This window comes from Artemia franciscana, chromosome 4 (genome assembly GCF_032884065.1).
Source record: "Artemia franciscana chromosome 4, ASM3288406v1, whole genome shotgun sequence".
Taxonomy (NCBI): domain Eukaryota; kingdom Metazoa; phylum Arthropoda; class Branchiopoda; order Anostraca; family Artemiidae; genus Artemia; species Artemia franciscana.
The window spans coordinates 20,180,016-20,203,236 of record NC_088866.1 but is presented as its reverse complement, the minus strand read 5'-3'; the positions used below and the strand labels follow the sequence as shown (position 1 = coordinate 20,203,236).

The 23,221-nt window shown below is 36.4% G+C and overlaps 2 protein-coding genes across 2 annotated transcripts in view; one reads left to right on the top strand and one right to left on the bottom strand.

Annotated features, from left to right (window-relative positions):
- The window catches only part of LOC136026113 (importin-5-like), a 130,835-nt gene that overhangs the window by 38,800 nt on the left and 68,814 nt on the right, over positions 1 to 23,221 (top strand). The window lies entirely within an intron of this gene.
- Positions 2,844 to 23,221, bottom strand: part of LOC136026120 (tryptophan--tRNA ligase, cytoplasmic-like) — a 29,780-nt gene continuing 9,402 nt past the window's right edge. The window contains exons 2-4 of the mRNA XM_065702411.1: positions 16,565 to 16,846; positions 11,082 to 11,222; positions 2,844 to 3,080 (exon numbers count right to left, since the gene is read on the bottom strand). Coding sequence (XP_065558483.1) covers positions 2,922 to 3,080; positions 11,082 to 11,222; positions 16,565 to 16,723 — 459 coding nt within the window. The 5' untranslated portion in view covers positions 16,724 to 16,846 and the 3' untranslated portion in view covers positions 2,844 to 2,921. The remainder of the gene's footprint in view (positions 3,081 to 11,081; positions 11,223 to 16,564; positions 16,847 to 23,221) is intronic.

Sequence of the window (23,221 nt, the reverse complement as noted above, 5' to 3'; positions counted from 1 at the left end):
TTAACGGAGCAATGGGCATTTGATCAAAGAATTTCTTGATTGAGTTTTCTGTTGCTGTTAAGAGTGTCACTTAGTTTTTTGGCTTAAATTTTAATATCTTCTGCATGGCTGGTAGTAGAGTAATCAGTGCTATCTAATTGGTTTCTGAAGAGGGTCCAGATTGCTGTCTTTAGATTGAATCTCATTGTTGAGGGAACATGAGAGTATTTTGCAGCATCGATTTCGATTAGGGTTGCAGTATGGTCGGTCTGAAGATCTAGAACAAGAAAGATTTGGATTTCAGACTCAAGTCATGTTGGACTAAAAATCAATCGTTGATGAGGTATTATTCCTGATATTGTAGTATGTGGGGAGATCATGCAGAGATAGAACTGTAAAATTGTTAGAGGTAAGGATAAATTCTTCTATGTCCTTTCTCGCAACGTTGGAGTATACTCAATTTTTCCAAATAGGGCTAAGAGAATTAAAGTCATCAAAAATGACAGTGTTTTTAGCTCTTGTTTCTTCTTCAAGCAGGGTTTTAACACCATTGCTGCTATCAGGATTGTAAAAGGATGAGAATTATAAGGGATGTCTATCAAGGAGATTTAAATTTACGCTGACCACATCGAACATCGATCTCATTCAGGTACTCTCTTGGGGCTATTGCTGAATACGGTATATCCTTTTTCACGAGGATTGCCACTTCCCCTCCTTTCCTTCTGGTTGATCTATCCTTTCTATAGAGACGGAGTCCAGGTATAACTACTTGCCTGAGACTGTATAAATTTGTTTCCTGGAGGCAAACAAGATGAATGCAATAGATCATTTGTTTTTGCTATTGAGATTTGAATAATCAAAACCAGGTCTTTGATATCTAGTTTTTTTCAAGTGGAAGTTTTTCAAAACAGTGAGACAAAAACATAGTTTAATATCCTTATAGTTGGGAATGGGTTTTTCGTTCAACTAAACAAAAATACCTTGTTTTAGATTGTGTTAATATTTGGGTAGATAATCCTTCCGGAAACAAGACAAATTATTTGATATTTCTTATTGGTTTTCTCTTTCAAAACAATGATTTTTCTTTCGTTTCTTTGGCCTTGTATGAAACTAGTAAAATCTGGTTTATAAATGCTACGAGTAATTAATAATATACCTCCATCAATAAATAATACACCTCTATCAGGATTACTGGCTAATATCTATGTAGATCACCTCTAAGACTGAAACATCTTCACAAGCAAAATTCAGCTGGCAAAGAGAAAGACAAATAAAAAGAATTTCGTATAAAAATTCTTTCAAATCCTTCCAGTGTAAAATTTCTCTTCAAGTATTCCCGAGATTTCCCTCCTTCCGCAAAATTATCTCCATAGATACCCACCCCAAGCAAGACCCTGCCCCCTCCTAAAAAATATGTGTACATCACAGCTTAGATGCCAATATAGTTACGAAAACTCCTATCTTGCCCAGGAGAGGCTTTTGGTACAGAGCTCTTAACTTAACAATGGTCGAATTTACAGAATTAGTATCCACATTTTGTTTTTTCAAAGTTCAGTTCAGAAACTAAACCCATGGAAGAATAAAAAGATAAGTCTGCGAACCAAGCTTAGAATATAGGAAGCTGCGACAATCACGGAGGTCAAATAATGAAAGTGGGCTGTACAAAAAGTGTGGTTTAATCCCGCTTTCTAGACCTATAATGAGAGAAAGGTTGAGATGGCTAGGGCACGTTTTTAAATATGGAGGATGACATATTGCCAAAAATTGTCCTTTTTGGCCAACCATCTAGGGCTGCACAGGAAATTAGATCGTCTACAGTTGGGGCGGGAGGACGTAAAGAAAGATTTAAGGGAGCTTCCCAAGGGGGTGCAAAGAGGAAGATTTTGAATAGATTGGGATGGAGGTGGAGTGCGCGTAGCTATACTGGTTTCAGGCGGTTTGTTGCTACTGCAAGTTGTTAGCAGTAGGAATAGCTTAGAAACACTGTGCACGAAAAATGTCCGAATGTTTCCCAATAACAAATACTATCTGTAAGCAGTGGACAAATTATAAAACTTAGAATGGCACTTAAACTTCTACAATAGATGCAGAAAAGAGGCTTTAAAAACCGCATCAAAGATGTGAAATTGATATATACTCCCTTATGATTTCTAAGAATATTTCTGGTCTACGCTGTTATTATTAACGAAAAGAGTAACATTTAACCCAAAAACGAGCAGAGTTTATTTATTATAGAAGGGGGTTACCCCTTCCTCATGCACACCTCCACCGCATAGTCGCAAAAATTTCGTAAGGTGCTCATTGAATCAGAATTTGAGGATTCAAGTCCTTTTTTATAAATCGAATGTGATCGGAGACCAACGACCCACGGGGGGGGGAGGGGTACTTTCTAGGAGGGTGTTCACCGAGGGAGGATTTTCCGTGGGGGTGTATTTTCCGGTTGGGTAAAGGTCATCTACCGGATCAACCAATGATGGAGCCAGGGGTAGGGAAATGTTTTCATTTATATGCATTTGGTACTACAAAGAAGGAAAAGCAAGTAGGACTAATTAAAAATCTACGAATTACGACCAATTGGCAATGCAGATGGCCAATGCCCATACAAGTTACAAGTATTACCAGCAGATGTGAGTAAATTTAATCTGAACACATATATAACTTGTCCTGCAAATTACTTGCTCTAAAAATAAAAGCCCTACAACTAAAAAACAGAAAAGTTGGATGAGCGGAACAAAATTCAAAATAAATATAGATAAAGCAGCTTTTCAAATTTAAAATCGAACGCAAGTCCCCTTAACTATATCTGGTTTTTTTTTCCTTTTTTTTTGGAAAAAAGGGAAATACTCTAGAGCTAAAAAAACATATCCCTTTGAATTTAGTGTATTGGCAGGATAAAAAAGAACACAAAATTTGACATAAATAAAATAACAAATTCTTCTAAGTCAAAAATCAAATACAAGTTGTCTGGGAGTCATAAACCCCCTAACGATGTCCTCTGTAATGGATTTTTTCTTGGTTTGATGGTCTAAGACGACGCGAGTTAATTTTTCAATTAAAATCTCCTTGATTTGTCCGCTGAACATTTCTCCACTAGAATAATTCTGCAAAAAAAAAAAAAAAACTTTACACATACGTACACACACACACACACACATATATACATAGATATATATATATATATATATATATATTGATATAAAACCCTCCAACTAACTTTAAAAAAATTACTAGAGTCGAAACTAAAAAAAAAAATACAATGATAAACAATAAACAATAAACTCAACTTGGTGGCAACCGTATTTGTAAATAAAGTAAAATGATATTACTGATATATAAATGATAATATATATATATATATATATATCTATATATATAAAAATAAGTTGTCTGTGGATGGATGGATGGATGTGTCAGGTGACGTCACCTGAAAAAACTGGATCAGGTGACGTCAAAACTGAAAAAACTAAAAAAAGGCAAAAACTACAAAAAAAACTAAAAACTTATAAAAAAAATAAAAAAGCTAAAAAACCAAAAAAACTATAAAGGTAAAAACCAATAAAAAACTAAAAAAAAAACTGAAAAAACTAAAAAAAGGCAAAAACTACAAAAAAAACTAAAAACTAATAAAAAAAGTAAAAAAGCTAAAAAACTAAAAAAACTAAAAAAAAACTAAAAAAAGGTAAAAAACTAAAAAAAATAAAAAATAAAAAAAACTAAAAAAAAGGAAAAAACTGAAAAATAAGCTAAAATAAAGGTAAAAACCAATAAAAAACTAAAAAAAAGGAAAAAACTAATAAATGACGACACTCAAAGAGAAAGCGACCAGGACAAAAGGAATGTTCGATTAGCAATCAACAAAGCACAGGGACACAGGGAGTATAAATGACGACCAGGACATAAGTAAAAAAAAAAACTATCTATATATATAAAAATAAGTTGTCAAACTAAAAAAAGGCAAAAACTACAAAAAAAACTAAAAACTAATAAAAAAGCTAAAAAACTAAAAAAACTAAAAAAAAGGCAAAAACTACAAAAAAAACTAACAAGAGCTAAGAGCTCATATGGCACTTGTGACGAGGTCGGAAGAGCCGAGAGCTCATATGGTACGAGGTCGGAAGAGCCAAGAGCTCATTTGGACGAGGTCGGAAGAGCCAAGAGCTCATTTGGCACTTGTGAGAAGGTCAGAACCTAAAGTTAAACTTTATAGCACAAGATCCTTCTAAATATCAAATTTCATTAAGATCTGGTCACCCTTTCGTAAGTTACAAATACCTCAATTTTCAAAATTACCTCCCCCCTCCCAATTCCACCAAAGAGAGCAGATCCGGTCCAGTTATGTCAGTCACGTATCTTAGACAGGTTTCTATTCTTCCCATCCAGTTTCATCCTGATCTCACCGCTTTAAGTATTTTCTAAGATTTCCGGTCCCCCCAACTGTCCCCCCCCCAATTACGTTTGATCCGGTTGAGATTTAAAATAAGATATCAGAGTTACGAGGTCCTTCTAAATATGAAGTTTCATGAAGATCCGATCACTCCTTCGTAAGTTAAAAATACGTTATTTTTCTTATTTTTCAGAATTACCCCCCCCCCCCCGCAATTGAGCGGATCCGTTCCAATTATGTAAATTACGTATGCAAGACTTTTGCTTATTTTTCCAACCAAGTTTCATCCCAATCCTTCCAATCTAAGGGTTTCCCATCATTTTAGGTCTCCCCACCCCAAACTTCCCCCAATGTCACCAGATCCGGTCAGGATTTAAAATAAGAGCTTTGAGCCACGATATCCTTCTAAAAATCAAATTTCATGGAGATCCAATCACCCATTCGTAAGTTAAAAATACCTCATTTTTTCTAATTTTTCAGAATTAACCCCCCCCCCCCAACTACCCAAAAGAGAGCGGATCCGTTCCGTTTATGTCAATCATCTATCTAGGACTTGTGTTTATTTTTCCCACCATGTTTCATCCCGATCCCTCCACTCTAAGTGTTTTCCAAGTTTTAGGTTTCCCCCTCCCAACTCCCCGCCCCCATCACCAGATCCGGTCGGGATTTAAAATAAGAGCTCTAAGACACGATATCCTTCTAAACATCAAATTTCATTGAGATCCGATCACCCGTTCGTAAGTTGAAAATACCTCATTTTTCTAATTTTTAAGACTTACTCCCCCCCTCCCAACTACCCCAAAGAGAGCAAATAAGTTCCGATTATGTCAATCATGTATCTGGGACTTGCGCTTATTTTTCCCATCAAGTTTCATCCCGATCCCTCTACTCTAAGTGTTTTCCAAGATTTTAGGTTTCCCCCCTCCAACTCCCCCCAATGTCATCAGACCCAGTCGGGATTTAAAATAAGAGCTCTGAGACACAATATCATTCCAAACATCAAATTTCATTAAGATCCAATCACCCGCTCATAAGTTAAAAATACTTCATTTTTTCTATTTTTCCGAATTAACCGGCCCCTTCTCCCCCCCCCAGATGGTCAAATCGGGAAAACGACTATTTCTAATTTAATCTGGTCCGGTCCCTGATACGCTTGCCAAATTTCATCGTCCTAGCTTACCTGGAAGTGCCTAAAGTAGCAAAACCGGGACTTTAGGTTTTCCCCCTCCAACTCCCCCCAATGTCATCAGATCCGGTCGGGATTAAAAATAAGAGCTCTAAGACACAATATCATTCCAAACATCAAATTTCATTAAGATCCAAATACCCGCTGATAAGTTAAAAATACTTCATTTTTTCTATTTTTTGCGAATTAACCGGGCCCCCACTCCCCCCCAGATGGTCAAATCGGGAAAACGACTATTTCTAATTTAATCTGGTCCGGTCCCTGATACGCTTGCCAAATTTCATCGTCCTAGCTTACCTGGAAGTGCCTAAAGTAGCAAAACCGGGACCGACAGACAGACCGACAGACAGACCGACAGACAGACCGACAGACAGACCGACAGACCGACAGAATTGGCGACTGCTATATGTCACTTGGTTAATACCAAGTGCCATAAAAACTAATAAAAAAAATAAAAAAGCTAAAAAACTAAAAAAACTAAAAAAACTAAAAAAAGGTAAAAAACTAAAAAAACTAAAAACTAAAAAAAAGGAAAAAACTGAAAAATAAGCTAAAATAAAGGTAAAAACCAATAAAAAACTAAAAAAAAAACTGAAAAAACTAAAAAAAGGCAAAAACTACAAAAAAACTAAAAACTAATAAAAAAAGTAAAAAAGCTAAAAAACTAAAAAAACTAAAAAAACTAAAAAAACTAAAAAAAGGTAAAAAACTAAAAAAAATAAAAAATAAAAAAAACTAAAAAAAAAGGAAAAAACTGAAAAATAAGCTAACATAAAGGTAAAAACCAATAAAAACTAAAAAGAAAAAAAGGAAAAAACTAAAAAAAATTTTCATCTAAAAAACTAAAAAAAACTAAAAAAGGTAAAAACTAAAAGAACTAAAAAAGAAAAAAATAAATGACGACACTCAAAGAGAAAGCGACCAGGACAAAAGGAATGTTCGATTAGCAATCAACAAAGCACCGGGACATAGGGAGTATAAATGACGACCAGGACATAAGTAAAAAAAAAATTAACAAAACTAAAAAGAAGGTAAAAACTACAAAAAAACTAAAAAGAAAAAAAAAAATAAAAACTAATAAAAAAACTAAAAAATCTAAAAATCTAAATAAACTAAAAAAGAAAAAAAAAGGAAAAAAATAAAGGAGAAAAACAAAACTAAAAAACGAATGTATATACAGACCGGTACACCGGGATACAAATGACGACCGGGACACAGGGAATATAAATGACGACCGGGACACAGGGACACAACTACAACGGGGACACCGGGGGAAACAGGGGGATATAAATGACGACCGGGACAAAAAAACTAAAAAGAAAAAAAACTAAAAACTAATAAAAAAACTAAAAAATCTAAAAATCTAAATAAGCTAAAAAAGAAAAAAAAAGGAAAAAAATAAAGGAGAAAAACAAAACTAAAAAACGAATGTATATACAGACCGGGACACCGGGATACAAATGACGACCGGGACACAGGGAATATAAATGACGACCGGGACACAGGGACACAACTACAACGGGGACACCGGAGGAAACAGGGGGATGTAAATGACGACCGGGACACCGGGACAGGGAATGGTCGATTAGCAATCACCATCAACAAAGCTCAAGGGCAATCATTAGAATCATGAGGTATAGATCTGAATACAGATTGTTTTCCCATGGACCATTATATGTTGCATGTTCAAGAGTCGGTAAACCTGACAATCGATTTATATGCAAAGACAATGGGACAGCAAAGAATGTTGTATATTCGCAAGTTTTACGTAGTTAAAACCATATATATATATATCTATCTATATTCACAGGTGGGACATAGGGACACAACTACAATGGCGCGTAACTATTATGGCGCGTAACGACTTACGCGCGCGGGGGGGCTTGGGGGGGGCGCGAAGCGCCCCCACCAACTAGGTGTTGGGGTGGCGCGAAGCGCCACCCCAACAGCTAGTATATATATATATATATAAATATATATATATATATATACTAGCTGCTGGGGTGGCACTTCGCGCCCCCCCAAGCCCCCCCCGCGCGCGTAAGTCGTTACGCGCCATATTAGTTACGCGCCATTGTAGCTGTGTCCCTGTGTCCCACCTGTGAATAGAGATAGATATAAATATATATTTTTAACTACGTAAAACATGCGAATATACAACATTCTTCGCTGTCCCATTGTCTGTGCATATAAATAGCATTTATATTCCCTGTGTCCCGGTCGTCATTTGTGTCCTGGTGTCCCAGTTTGTAATTTCTCTTTGAGTGCCCCGGTCGTCATTTATATTCCCTGTGTCCCAGTGTCCCGGTCGTCATTTGTGTGCCGGTCAGTAATTTCTATTCAAACAATCCCTGTGTCTCAGTCGTCAATTATACATCCCGCCTGTGCCCCCGGCGTCCCCGTTGTAGTTGTCTGTAATTTATCTTTGAGTGTTTTTTCTTTTTAGTTTTTTACATTTTTCATTTTTTTTTCTTCTTTATTTTTCAGCGTCACTATGAAGTACATATCGCCGAACCTTTGTTTTTTAACTTAAATCTGGTAGGCATTGATGACCTTATCCAAGTTAAAATCCCAAACCCAATCATCATCGCTATCATTTTCAGTTTTGATATGTTTTGACTCTCGCTTTCCTGGTGGATTTTCATCTAACTGCGCGGTTTTGCGCTCTTTAGCCGCAAGCCTGTTTTCTTGCTGTTCTTGTGATTCCTCGGCACGCTTTCTTTTCTTACTTTCTCTATCAGCTGCAAGCCTGTTTTCTTGCTGTTCTTGTGATTCCTCGGCACGCTTTCTTTTCTTACTTTCTCTATCAGCAGCGTGAACGCATTAACGCATGTCTTAAATACCATTAATGACGTCACCGTCAAAGCAAAAATGACGACAACTCATTTCATGACGTCAGTCAACACAGAAACATGACGTCACCTGATCCACAGACAGACAGACAACTTGTTTTTATATATATATATATATATATATATATATATATATATATATATATATGCTTAGCATAATAAGCATAAAACTTTAAGTTTTTCAAAAAGGAGCAATTCCTCGCGGATCAAAAAGTGCTACCATCTACTTCTAAAAGTCACTTTTGTTTGATATTATGGTTGAGTTTATAATTTCCTTTTTTATCTTTAGAACTTGAGAAAAAAGAATGGTATTACATATGCCTCTTAAGCTTTAATAGTTTTCTCATTGATAGAGAAATTAATTAATAGAATTAAATTAAAAACGATTTCTCAGAGATTCTAAGAGGTAAGAATTCCATAAGTAAGAAATACGAAACCTCAGCTTCTTTCTTAGCAGTAATATTAAAAAGCTGGCCCGCAGCAAGAAAATCCACTTTTGAACTAGAACAAGTGAACTTCTTTGAACAATGATCAATAATCCTTTACGAGTTGATGAATCTATATTGCATGAAAATTTTTTGGACACAATTCCGTTAATAAGATACATGAATAGTTTGAAGGACTGACGATTTTTTGTTGCCGTACTCACTAGAGAAAAACTGGATAATGACGCTGTTCGATATGTCCTGATTTGCAGCTAAAACTACCTGGAGAAAATAAGTGGGCCTGTACCCCTCTGTCACCTCCCCCTCCTTCCAACGTTTTGACAGGAAGGTAAAGAAGTTTCACCATATTGAATTAGAACCACGCCAGGATTTTCACTTTGAAGGATTGAGAAGCCAAGCGGACTCAGTAATCATTAGACAAAGTGCTAATTGTTTAGGATAAAGTGAGACATGCTGTATTCTTTTTTAATATATCGTACAAACATTTTTAGTTTGTAGTATTAAGAAGCACAACATGGACCTATGGTCCTCAAATTTCCCCTTCCCTAGCTTTTTTTTTTGCAGAAAGGCAGGGATGTTTCCACCTTTCTTGAACAGGCTTCATACAAGAATTATACCCCGCCCTGCCCTCTGTCTGCAGGTATGTGTTAGGGTATAAAGGCCGTAAATTAGGTTGGTGTAAATAATTAAATGTTTTTATTAAAAAAAGTAGCCTACCCTTAATATATTTCTTACCAGGAAAAATATTCCCATTAATTGAAATAATCCCTTTCATCAGCTAATAATAACCATGACAAAGTTGTGTTATATTAAAAAAAAATCCTTTACCCACGGTTCCTAGAAGGTGCATCACTTAAGTGTTAATCAAAATTTTTAAGTCACTGACAGTCATCATTAGTTTCACCCCAATAAGATATTGAATAAAAAAAAAAAAAAATTTAAGATAGAAAAATAATGAATTAAAAAGAAAACAATAAAAAAAAAGAAAAAAAAAACAAGGTCTGGCACTCATTGATACTTTATCAGAAATCTTGTGATTCCGTCCAGAGTTTGACATCTTTGAAGGGTAAAAACTCTAAATACTATTCTCAAAAGGTATACTAAGTATATATGTTATTAAATAAATATCCTGGTATTTTCTTTCAAAAGTTAAAATTTTTGCAAATGAATCTTGAGATATGGTTAAATTCTTCTTGACACTTTAAATGGTCTAAAAGCTGTTGCTCAATATCATCACCAGCAAAGCATAGATAGCTAGGCGGGAGTTTGAGCTGGCAGACGAAGTAGATTACCATATTAGCACAGCGTGAGAGACTCGAGCTGCACAGTAGGGGGTTGGGATGGCAGTTTGAGAAACCAGAGAATCTCCAAGTTCCATACCCTATCAAGCGTTCAATTTAGAGAGGTGTTTTATCTGGACAGCATCTACATTAATCATTTGCGTCTAAGTTATAGACGTAAGCTATTGAGGAAGAATCAATTCATACTCAAGTAAGGCTGGGTGTTTGTGATCTGGACCTAGGGTGCCCGAGACACTGGGTGTGTAAGGTTGGGTGATCTTCGGATTGTCAAATATTGTTCTCCAAAGACAATGTTGACCTGTGGCTGAAATTATTCCCAAGCTGATATTTCTGTATCTAGAATTACGGCTGAGCAGAAGTTTGATAGCCCTCAAAAACGCGCGAATCTAGAGGGTGATCAGTCATGCAAAATCTTGGTCACAGTTTAAATACATGCCGAGCTATATCTAAATGACATCATTTTTCCTAAAATTTAATCACTGACTGTATATTTAAATGTCGTCTTCAACACCATGTGTTTGGAACATCAAAAACGCGCGAATCTACAGGGTGATCAGTCGTGCAAAATCTTGGTCATAGTTTAAATACATGCTGGGCTATATCTAAATGCAACCATTGTTTCCTAAATGAAATCCCAGATTATATATTTAAATGCTTATTTTGACACATTCAATATAAATGTTCTTTTTAAACACCCAGTATTTACTGCAATGATATTAAAAAAGATATAACCTTTAGGCGTAACAGCGACGACATTAAGCAATTCATCACCTCTTGAGCTCCTGATACTAGATTATTCCGATGGTGTCAAGAGGCTTTGCCACTGTTGAACAGCAACGACGTTGTACAATACATCCCCTCTTGAATTCCTGGTGCCGAGAGTGTAGTAATGACATTATTGTTAATTCAGGTAGTAAAAAAAGTCATGCTTACCTGTCTAATTTTTTCTAATTCTTCATCATTTTCTTCAAAATACGTTAAATATTGAAATGCTATATCAACTGAGCAATCACCACCCTTTTCCTGGTGCTCTTTTACCGTATCACGATCACCAGAGTAAGCATAATTATTTATCTGAAACATAAATTACCATAAAAATCGCGAGTAGGGTTCTTAATGTCAATAATATGAGCCAAATGTCAAATCATTGAAAATCAGAACTTATTTGAGGCTCAGAGCAATTTTGACGTGCCTCTAAATCTTTTTGTTCTTTACATAAAACTTCATACCAAAGAGCCCAACAGGTTTCATGGGTTTTTTTACTAGATCAACACTTAACAAAGCACTTAACAAAATATAAAATGTTACGTACGTGCATAAAAATAAAACTCAGGAATATTGTGAATGATAAATCGAAAATTAGTCCCAAAAATAAGATACCGGGATAATACCCTTTTTAACACGACTGCACAAGTTAGTAATCTCTCTTTCTCTTATCAGTCTTATATAGTCTTATCAGGATATAGTCTTATCAGGGTGAACAACCACTTTCTGAAAAAACTTCGGCTCGATGTTTCAGAGAACGTAGTAGAGCAAGGTATCTTAAGGAAACACAAAGGGTACTTGAGAATATGGTATCAAAACGGAATATGTAAAACTCTCCTTGATTATATTGACAGTTTGAGTGTCCTAGATCAAAATATTAGGAAAACAAATAAATTTATGGAAGTTTTGAGAGCTTACAATACAAGAAAAGGTATGCAAATTGATGTTAAGAAGAAGAAGAATAAGTCGCTTTGACTTGAGATAAAGGGCGAAGAAGTGATGTCGGATAACGAGAAAATGAAACCCAAAACAGAACGGTATGTTTTGGACTCTGCTTTATATTTATTATTTTTGAGAGCTTTAGTGCTTTCTTATTTCAATTTAATTTTATTTTTAGTCCAGTAGTTTTTATGTTAGTCATTTGATTTGATAAATTTGTTCTATCCAATTCTGATATATTTTTTGCATGTTATCTAATCAGAAATTTTTGACTTTTTCGTATGTCCCAGTTATTTGTTGATTACTTATTAAATCATTATTTAATTAATTAATTCTGATTAATTTTTGAACTTCTATGCTTCAAACTTTACAAAAATTTCAGTTTATAGCAACGTTTCTGAAAAAGATGAAGTTGAAATTTCATCTTAAATGAATTCCTATTCTCTCCCCAACCACAAATGAACTTATTTATTCTCTCCCCAACCACAAATTCAATGAAGTACTTCAATGTATTTAAATGAATATATGTAATGTAATCCTAGGTTGTGATTGCTCCAGTTATCTAGAAGATCAAAAGTTTCATAGAATTTCCATCCATACAAACAATAATACTCCTTTTCATCCAACCGAAATTCTTTAGTAGTAATATAAACAAGGACTTTTCACCAAAATTACTATTCATCGCCAATTTTTTAAGTATATCCAAATTTTATCCAAAATCGAAATTGCGAATTTAAACGTAGGGACTTAATGAACATACAATTATTGATTTACACATTTTAAAAGCAATTAACCTGGGATTTAAGGGACCGGTGCCTCAAATTCTATTTTTGGTTAGGCCTGGGTATGATTCGGAAAACAATCAGAAACTATATAAAAAAAATGAGCTGTTCAATTGAAAGCAAGGAACAGATTTGGCACCTATTTGAACAGAATATTCTTTGTATGAAGGGGACTGTCTGCTTCTTAGCTCCCTACCCTTTACTGTGAAGTTTTGCTTTTTAAGATTTTTCAAAGCACCAAGAAACTTTTGTTTAATGAACAAAGTGTTGAGAAGGGGACAGTCCCCCTTTAATACAGTAGTTTACAATTTATTTAAAAGTTCTATACTTGTTCCTTACTTTAGTTGAAAACCTTTTCTATTTGTTGAATTACATTTCATGAAAGTTAAAAGTTTTATGAATACAATACTTTTGGTAGCGCAGAAAAAACTATCAATATTTCAATGATCTCTATTGGGATTTTGATGGATAATCAAACAGTTCGTGGTAACAAACTGTAAGTAAGGAGCGACCCGGCTCAATAGTAACCGAAACTCTAAAAAATGGAATTTTGATACCAATAGATATATCAAAAGAATTGGCTTATTATGCTGATTCCAAATATATAAGTTTTGTCTTACCCGTCAACAGCTACGAACCTGAGAAAAAATTGTCTGATTTTCGAAAAAAGAGGGGAAAACCCCCTAGAAGTCATAGAATTTCAATGAAAAACACATAATCAGATTCACCGTATCAAACAGCTCTACTGTAGAGGTTTCAAGCTCATATCTGCAAAGATGTGGAATTTTGTAATTTTGCCACAAGAAAGATCACGGATGCGTGTGTTTTTTTCCCAGGGGTGAATGTATCAACTCAGTGGACCTAGAACGTCGAGAGATGGTTCATTCTAGTTCTAGTGCCCTTTTTAAGTGACCAAAAAAATTGGAGGGCAAATAGACCCTTTCCTACGCCACTTTTTTCCCCTCAATTGTAACTGATCAAATTTTAAGATTGCCTTTTTTCAGCATAGTTGAAAGGCCCCATAGTTATGTTTTTGGACATAAAAATGACCCCCTGGAGAAAGGTTTTAAGTTACAAAATTTGCCCATTGTTTTATTTTTATCGGGAAGTACGCATATATTTTTTGGATGAGAGGGGAGGACAAACTTTCTGCTGGGAGAACTTTCCATAGAGAGGGAAGTTTTCAGGGGGGTGTACTTTTCAGGAGAAATTTTACACTGGGTAAATTTGCCAGAATTTCTGTACGATATTTCTTTATATGTCTTGCTTTTTCTTTACCGAACCAATTTTACACGTGAAGATGTTAAGGGTAATTGTCCGGGGTAAATTTTCTCCAGAATTGAACTGTCCAAAGGATATTTCCATTGGGATAGGGATTTTCCCGTGGAGGTGGAGCCAGTTATCCCGGCGTTATTAGAAAAACGATCAGAAATTAAACAAAAACGAGTTTTTCCAACAAGATGTAAGGAGCAACATTAAAACTTCAAACGAACAGAAATTAATACCAATATGAGGGGAGGGGGGTGCCCCCTTCCAAAACCTGGCTCTTTACGCTCAAGTTTAAATTTTGATCGAATTCTTTAAAAACGACTCCTGGAAAACAAGGGTCATTTAATTAGAACAATAAGTAACTTTTTTTAAAGTGCCGAACAACTGTAGCATGAAAAGCAAAGTGTTGAGGAGGGGGCAACCCAACATCATATATGTAATAAATTTTGTCCATGTTAAGTTTTAATGTTGCTCCTTATTATAAGTTAAAAAAACTTGTTTTTTTCATTTCATGAAGCTTAGAGACTAACATTTTTCTAAAGAAAACGGAAAAAGTATGTCAATTAAAGTATAAGTATATAAAAATGAAAAAAGTAAGCAATTACAAAAAATACACAGAACAATAGCCTACTTACAAAAACTAAGATATAAACTCCCGACATTCAGTTCTATTGACAAATGCCGAGGCGTTGGACGAATTTTTTTTAACAATTTCGACAGTTTTGAACTGGGTCATCAAACACCAAAAAATTCAATGCCTTTAAACTCAGTATTTATAAAAAGTAACACATTATCATAGTAGTTTGTTCAAAGTAAAATAATAAAACAAAGATTTAAAAAATCACATAAAAATTTTGAAGTCAATATTTTCAATTTAATTTTGACAAAACCAATATATTTGACACTTTTATACTTCATAACTGTAAAAAATTTAATCTTTTTCAAAGTAAAAACTAGATAAATACAATCACTCATGTAAAAAGAAAAAAAAATGATAATAAAACACAAAAAAAGAGTCCGTTCAGGGGGTACAGAAATTCCCAGCATTCCTTTGAGGGAAGACATTTCTGATTATAGTGGCCTCCTATGTCAGCTCATGGGTACTATTGAAATGCAATCAAAAGTTGACGGCATATTATCAAAATTGCCTCTGTTGTTTTCCTTGTATTTTCTATAATCACACGAACTTTCTTGTGTAGTAATAACTGCACTAATTACTAATAAACAAATGCATATTTAAGATCACCATAAAAAACTGATTCTTTGATTGAATATTATCAATAGTCAGGCTCTTATACTTTCGTTACTGACAAAGATCGTTATTTACTTACCATTCATTACTATGAAGAATTGAATTTTTTTTGTTGCTCCAACCGAAGTCATATAGAAAAATGTTTGTGGAAAACTCGAAAGGGGTCACTCAGACAGAAATTAGAACTTTTATTTAATTAATGGTCAAATCTATTGGCAGGCGGCCAACAATGGGGCAACACACATTTTTCTCATGGTTTTTCCCTATTCTGCTCTCTTTTCTTTGGTTTCCTTATAATTACTTTACAGTCCCAAATTTCCAAGGAGGGCATGGCCCCCTTGCCGGCGCCCATGGCTACCACGATCAACAAAACCGGTTCGATTCCATTATCTATAACAAAAGAAAAGTTAAGACCGTTCAATCATATTTTAAGACGAAGGAAAATAGGTTACCAACAAACTATATTTTGTTGATAGTTCGGTCATGTTTTAAGACAAAGAAAGATATGTTGCCAAAAGACTGCAGTTTGTTGATATTTCAGGTTGCCAAATGACTGTATTTCGTCAATAGTTCGGGTTATATTTCATAGGAAGGAATACTGCCAAGACTGCATTTTGTTGGTAGTTCGGTCATGTATTAAGACAAATGAAGAAAGGTTACCAAAAAAAACTGCATTGATAAAGCAAAGATAAATGCGAACTGGGGAGTACAAGAACTGGATTGATAGGCTTCCTAAGAAAGGATATAAAGCAAGTACTAACTTAAATTGAGGAACCACAGGGTGAAACATTGGACGGAAGGAAAGGAGAGGAGTGGTCGCAACTGTTTTTGCCTCATCCGGTTTGGTAATGCGACGAGTTTAACAGTAATAGACTTATTAGCAATACATTATCAAGGGGGGGGGGGTACAGGTTTTACTCTCCTATTCAAATTTTTTTTTACTCGACTCGTAAAAACGCGATAAAAACACATACAAACTTATATTTGATACATTTTCTAAAAAAAAAAATTCGTAGCACCACCACCCCCGAACCGAAATTCCTGAAACGACCTTGGGCAGCAACAATCATTTTTTGAACATCGCAGTAACTTACAAATAAATATTTTGACTAATTTTGAAGAATTAATTTTATTAATTTGATTAAAATTCTGCAGAAAATCTACAGACGGTCTAGAAACCCTGAACAGGCTTTAATTAAATACTGAAAATTTATGTGTAATATAATATATATATATATATATATATATATATATATATATATATCATGATCGGCAAATTTTTGTTATTTGTTCTTAGAAACACAAGTTAATTAAAGCAATATTACAGAACTGTCAACCTTTCGGTGACATCAATTGCAGATTTTAATAGCATCCTTAATGAAGATGTACCTTAAATAAAAAATAAGTACCTTTTCCTTAATTTCTTCGTGTGTATCTGTGAGAAAAATTGATGAGTTGGGATCACTCGCAGACATCTTAGTGTTGGCACCTTGCAAAGCTGGGAAAAACTTTGAATGAACTAGAGAAGGTTTTAGAAATTTCAGCCGCGGAGCCACGTCACGTGTCATCCGGAAATACGGATCTTGATCAATTCCGCAAGGAATTAAACAAGGTACGTCCGTTTTGCCTTTGAAAATCTGTGGGAATGCCGAGGAAAAAGACGGCACCGCTTGGTTAAAAGGAAACGAATACTGGAAAAGAAATTATAAGAGGTTATTTAAATATGTAATATTTTCCAATGTTCTTTTCTGAAAGTACCAAGGACAGTAGAAACGGTCTCAATTTTTAACTTATCAAGAGGTAACTTTCACAGCCATAAATAAAAAAAAAAAAAAAAAAAAAAAGAATCAGGAATTCAATTTTAACGAAAAAGGGCTCCTTGTACACTTACCGAGTTTATGGTAGTAGCGATCGGCAATTAAAAAACTAGTAAAAATAGCCAAAAAACTTAAGGCCCCGAAGCCTAAGAATGTGTAGCTTCCCTGCGAACGTAAGTTTGTCTTTGAGAATCAACAGCATCTTACGAATGAAAAGAATAATCAAATTTAACTAGTTAATTATGTTTACTTATCTTGATGGTTCAACGCGCCTACACTGATAAAATAGGGTTCCACCCAAAAAACTTCGTAACTTTGAAGCAACATAAAAAAAACAAAAAAACAGAAAATTACAAATTCTTAGTATGGATAGACTTAAGATGGATCCAGGAGGCTAAAATTATTCTAATTTTGATGTCCTTGGTACTTTAGATATGTATTAATCAATTTCATTTTCAACTAAATAATTTCTTATACCAAAAAAATTACCAAAATCTTTCTTCATCTTTCTACCAAAAGATGTAGGGCATACTTTTGTTCCTTCACACAATCTTCTTCCTCATAGCTCTTTTTGTTTTGGTTTTTAATTCATTAGTTTTTACTGATTTACAAATAAACAAGTAAATAAATAATTTATTCCTCAGGCCTCTCAATACAAAATTTCCACATAACTGACAAATTATTAAAAGAAAAATGTTATGGCAGGGCAAAGAGCGGATTGACTGCGGCACGGCTGCCATTTAAGTCGTCCTACGTTGAAAGTCTCGAGATATGGTATGTTTATGTCTAGGCTATTGGAGAAGGCTTCCAGTGATTTCATCTTTTCGACTGGGAATGGCAGTTCATTCCAGATCCTGATGACACGGGTTATGAACGAATGATGGTAAGAATTAGATCTTACAATCTTCATCTTCACAGGCTCCAATTGCAGACTGTGCGATCTTGTGTTACTTTGGGGAGTTATTTAAACATGCTTGTCTTTTACGTTCCCAAAATTCTCGAGAACTATCTTGAAGAGGGTTTTAAGTCTAAGATCGTTCTTCTTGTCTCAAGTTTATGGAGAGTGAGCCTTCTTTAGAGCTTCGTCATACGGAAGGTTTCTAAATCCTTCAAGTCCTTTTAAAAAGCGTTTTTGGACTCGTTCTATTCTATCAATATCCTTTTTGAGATATGGCGACCAGATGACAGTGGCGTTTTCAAGCTGTGGCCTGACGTAGCTTGTGTATGCTGAGATCTTTGAGTGAATGTCAAGGTGTCGTAGGGAGTGAGTGAGTAGCCAGAGAGTATTTGATGCTTTACGCACAACCAGGCCGTATGCTTTTCTGGTTTGAGGCCCAAGCTCAGAATCACACCTAGGTCCTTTTCGCAGGTTTGGGAACTGGCGTTTATGCACATGTCTATGTACATGACGAACAAGACAGAACCGAAAACACTTACCTTGTAGGACGCCGCTGGTTGCATCTATCCATAAGGATAGTAAGTAAGTAAGTAAAATATTTATTACCCGTATTTTTCACATGGAACAAAACGGAGTACAATGAAAAAAAAAATAAAAGAAAAAAAGAGAAGAAAAACGGAGAGAAATTTAAAACACAACATGGAAAAATACATAATCAAGAACTGTAGAAATGTTTAAGCCAGGGGTGGTTCCATTTTGCCTGGAAATTAGAAATCAACCGGTTTACCGCGATACGGGGGTCTGCAATGTGTTTATCAATCGATAATGGGACCTGTGTTTATCAATCATATAAGTATTTCTCGTCCACAACGGGCATCGCAGCAGAAACTTCGCGAACCTAAAATAAAGGGACCGGAGTTTGCGTTTTTGGGTGTCAGTTAATAAATACCACAATGGTGCGATATATAGAATATACGGCAGTGGGACAGCGTTATACATATTCGCGAGATACTTTCGGCATAAGAGGAGTCTGCTGGCGACGATAGACCCATACGCGGTGAGGAGTTTTTTCTCGACGTGTTTGACGAGCAGTAGACGAGTTTCATTAAGATTACAGCCTATGGGTAAACCCAGATACACGACTTGAGATGAACGGTAATTGACTCGCTACCCAGCAGGAGGTGTTCAGGCTGAGAAGGACTATCGTTGAAAAAAAGAACTGCAGATTTAGAAGTATTGAAAGCCAGGCCGATTTTTCGGTATTCATCACGCAGGATCGAGAAGTTCGATTGCAGACCCCTAATAGACCGACTTAGATTTAATAGATCGTCCGCATATGTAAGTAGCGACACATTTATATTCTTGGAGATACATGAAACATTTACACATGCCTGGGCATTTAAAACACTGTTATTGTACAAACTTGGGGATAAAAACGGCAATACATATCGTACAGTACGCTAGTGACACGGAGGTTTACACCTTGCTGGTAAGCGGCTAAAAGGGCCTGAGCGTGAATCGACGAATCAAACGCTCTACTCACATCAAAAGCACCAATCACTATAGGGTCACCAGATTCGTGAGAATCTGCTAGAATAGCGGCAAGACTGAAGAGAGCGTGAGCACAACCCAGACCCGGTCGGAAACCGAACTGGTGGTCAGGCATTCGGCACGAATATTGAATTTCTTTTGAGACTAAGATCTCTAGAACTTTACAGAGCACTGGAGCAACAGTGATTGGCCTGTACGAGGAGCATTGGTCTGTTGGTTTCCCTTTTTTAAGGATGGGCGAGAGCAAACCGACACAAAAAGAGTCAGGCACTATACCAGTGGTGAAAATAATCTGGAGTAGCAGCGTCAGATATTCAATAAGCATAGTAGTACCGTGTAGCAGCTTTTGCGCGCACAGTTCGTCTACACCACGGGAATGTTTCTTCTTTAGCTTTAAAATAGCTTCATGCACACTTCCGTAAGTAACGACAAAATCAGGGACACACTGGCTGGATAATACCGATTCTAGCCGGTTCGCGAAGGGATTAGACGTATTTGGGTTGGGGGCACTGAATTCGTTGGAAAAGTACGATCCCCAATCTTTTTCGCTTATCAAATCACGGGGTTTTTTGGCAACCGGTTCGCTCAGCCGGGCTTTCCAGATTTGTTTTGGGTCACTTACGATTCTGGAGGAGTACTCTTCTTTTAATTTGGTACCATGAGCTTTCAGTTGCTTGTCAAATTTTCGTTTAGTCAATAAACAGACAGAGTTAACAGGACTAGATTTGGGCCTATCACAATCTTGCCAGATTCTAAACCAAAACTTAGCATCGTTGCAACACTTAACTAGGGCCGGATTTTGCGAGAATTTGTGAATTTCTGTTTTCATTTTAACTTTTCTAGTAGGAACTGCTTTTTTTCAGCTATGAGAAGCGAGTGAGTAATCTCGGCACAAAAAAAATTGATGAGTACTCTCGCATCCGCGGGATCAAAATTCGAATTCACTTGGAGTAAATGGGAGGGGATTCGTATCTTTACAAGAAGTGAGTTCAGCACCTGATGATACAAAGTAGCATTAACTTTATCCCATTCACTTACTACTTTCCACTTGTCGTTCTTGGGTTGACGCAGAGCTGGTTTTATGCTTAGAGATTCCAGTAGGGGTAAGTGATCAGCGAAGACAGCGTCTTTTAGAACAGTTACACTTCCGTTAATATTCTTGGAGCAGGCCGTATGGTCAATGTTTGAAACGGATCCAGAATTATGAACGAAGGAGTAATCACTGTCTTTTGGGAGGATGATAAGTTTGTCATCAAAGATGCCGTTTAGAAGCTGACTACGGGCACACGTGCTGTCAAGCAGGTTGCAGTTGAAGTCCCCCAGGACTAGGCAATGCAAATCTCTCTGGGTCACAGACTTCAGGCACTTCGCTAGTTCGCGAACTGCGTTCATAAACTTTCGCTCCGATTTGTCATCATGGTAGTTTGTAGGAAGATATACGTTGAAGAATGCGATACTGCCGGAAGATATAGCCAAGAAGTGATCATGCGTAAATAACACCTTACTTTCAATATACGGGTGGCAAATAATTGCCAAGCCACCGGAGGGGCGTCCGAAAGACCGAATTTTTTGGGCTCGAAATAAAAAGTAAGTTTGTTCGAGAACTTTAGAAGAGAAATATTGTGAGGAGAGAGCATATGTTCTTGTATAAACATAATGTCACAGTCTGCACAATATTTTTGAATTATGGCAAGTTTGTTGGGGACTCCTCCGTTCATGTTCCATGACGTAATTTTGACACAGGCTGGGCTATTAGACATTGGGCCGCTTCAGCTCACTGACGATTTTTATTATTGTGGGGCGCTTGAAGGAATGGCAAGCTATAGGGTTTCCAAAGAACTGGTCGGGGCTAGAGCCATGACCTCCTTCTCCGCATCGAGAGCAAATTTGCTGGCTAGAGCAGGTAGCAGAAATATGACAAAATTCTGGCAGTTAAAACAGCGCTTTGGGAGAAAGATAAATGTCTTGATGGGGTACCGCTCCAAGTCAATTTTAGGAGGGTTTTTCATGGCGTGGATCAGATAATAGTGGGATGAGAAGAATAATTTGAAAGATCTGGTTTTGCCACATTGATCAGCTTTTTCACAATTCGGTATTATTTCTTAAGCGCGTCACCATTAATATGAGCTGGGACAAACTTGATCATACCGATGAAAGTGGGCGTTTTAACGCTTGCCAGTGTTTCCGGCGATTTTTGTTAATAGATGTTGCTAGTACTGCTGCTTTAGATTTGTTCTTAGTTACGAGGCGCCATTCGTACTTCCCTCGGCGGAGTTCAAAATCGTCATCATTCAAAGCATCACCACAAATATTCGACAGGAAGTTTTTGCTTTCTTCTGCGGTAACAACGCTAGGAGGAGGCTTTTTCAAGACTACTGAGTAAGACGGAGGAGAAGGAGTACTCATTAGCTTGAGCAGCAACAGGGTTGCCTTCAGGCCACGGTAATGGTTTCTGGTTCAAACGGTCAAGAAGGCCATTGAACTTGCGATTCATCTCGTTGACAATGAACTACACAAGCAGCGATCTCTTCATTGCAGGCCGGAACTTCTTGGGGCTCAAAAATAAGAAACTCAGGAAGCTGTCTCTTTTATTTGGCACAGCGAGCGAACGTCTTCGCAATGTCCATCAAGTTATCCTCGTCCTTTACGTGTTTTATTACACGTTCCCCTAATTCCGACTTGCGATAGATAATCTCTTTAGCTTCTAATATCGCCTCACGGCTGAAAAACTCGAGTCCTAGCCTAGTAAAAACATTGTTTTCACACCTGCTATCATAGCTCTTGAGATAAAATTCAGTACTGCATTCCGCACTAGGTTATCACCCATTCGAGGTGCGAGTTTAACTTTTCGACTATGACCCTTTCCATGATTTTCAGGAATGGTGAAGTGAGGCTGATCGGGCGATAATTTTCCGGGTCACTCCGTTTCCCTTTTCCTTTGAAAATAGGTGTTACATGGGATAGCTTCCAGGAAGAAGGAAACTTGCATTGCTCAAATGAGATTTGGAAAAGTATTGCCAGAGGTTCACATAGCTCGTCTCTCAGTTCTTTAAGGATAAAGGACGGGATGCCATCAGGATTGAGCGCTTTTGACGCTTTCATGCCCTTCATTGCTCTTAGAACACTTCCTGGCGTGAAGCCAATACTGTGGAGCTCGCTTCCTGGGTGTGAGTCTTGGAGTTCAGGTAAATAGCCATCGTCAACAGTGAACGTACTTGTAGAAAATTCTACAAGAGCATTCCCCTCATCTAGCCCAGTACTACGGACCACATCACTTCGATCTATTAGTGTTGGTAATTTCTGTTGCTCACCTAGATTGCGTTTGCAAAGGTTGTAGAACTTGCTTTTTGTTCTTATTTTCTAGAATTAAGAACAAAAGTTCATTGAATCCAATTCCTTTTACATATTTTTACTTCACAATAGTCACAAGCCAAGCTTCCTTTCAAATTATGCTGTTATGTCAAGATCCAGTATGTTTTGTATTCACAACTCTTCTCTTTTCCGACTTTCCTGAGCTGAAGGTTGAATTCAAACCTTCTGTTAATTTCTAATAAAGTGGATAAATCTTCTGAGACTTAATTAGTTTCCAAAGGTTAAAAGTAGACTGGTTACCTTAATAAATTTCGGGCACTTTGCTTAAGAAGATTTTTAAGCACCCTATATAGAATTAGTTATAGTAATTCGCCTAGACGAGTAAAGGCTACTAACAGATTAGTTCAGGAGATGTCCCCACTGCGGTCCTTACAGGAGATCGTTAAAAAATAACCGTTCAAAAAGCTCACACTTTTAGGCCAAATTAT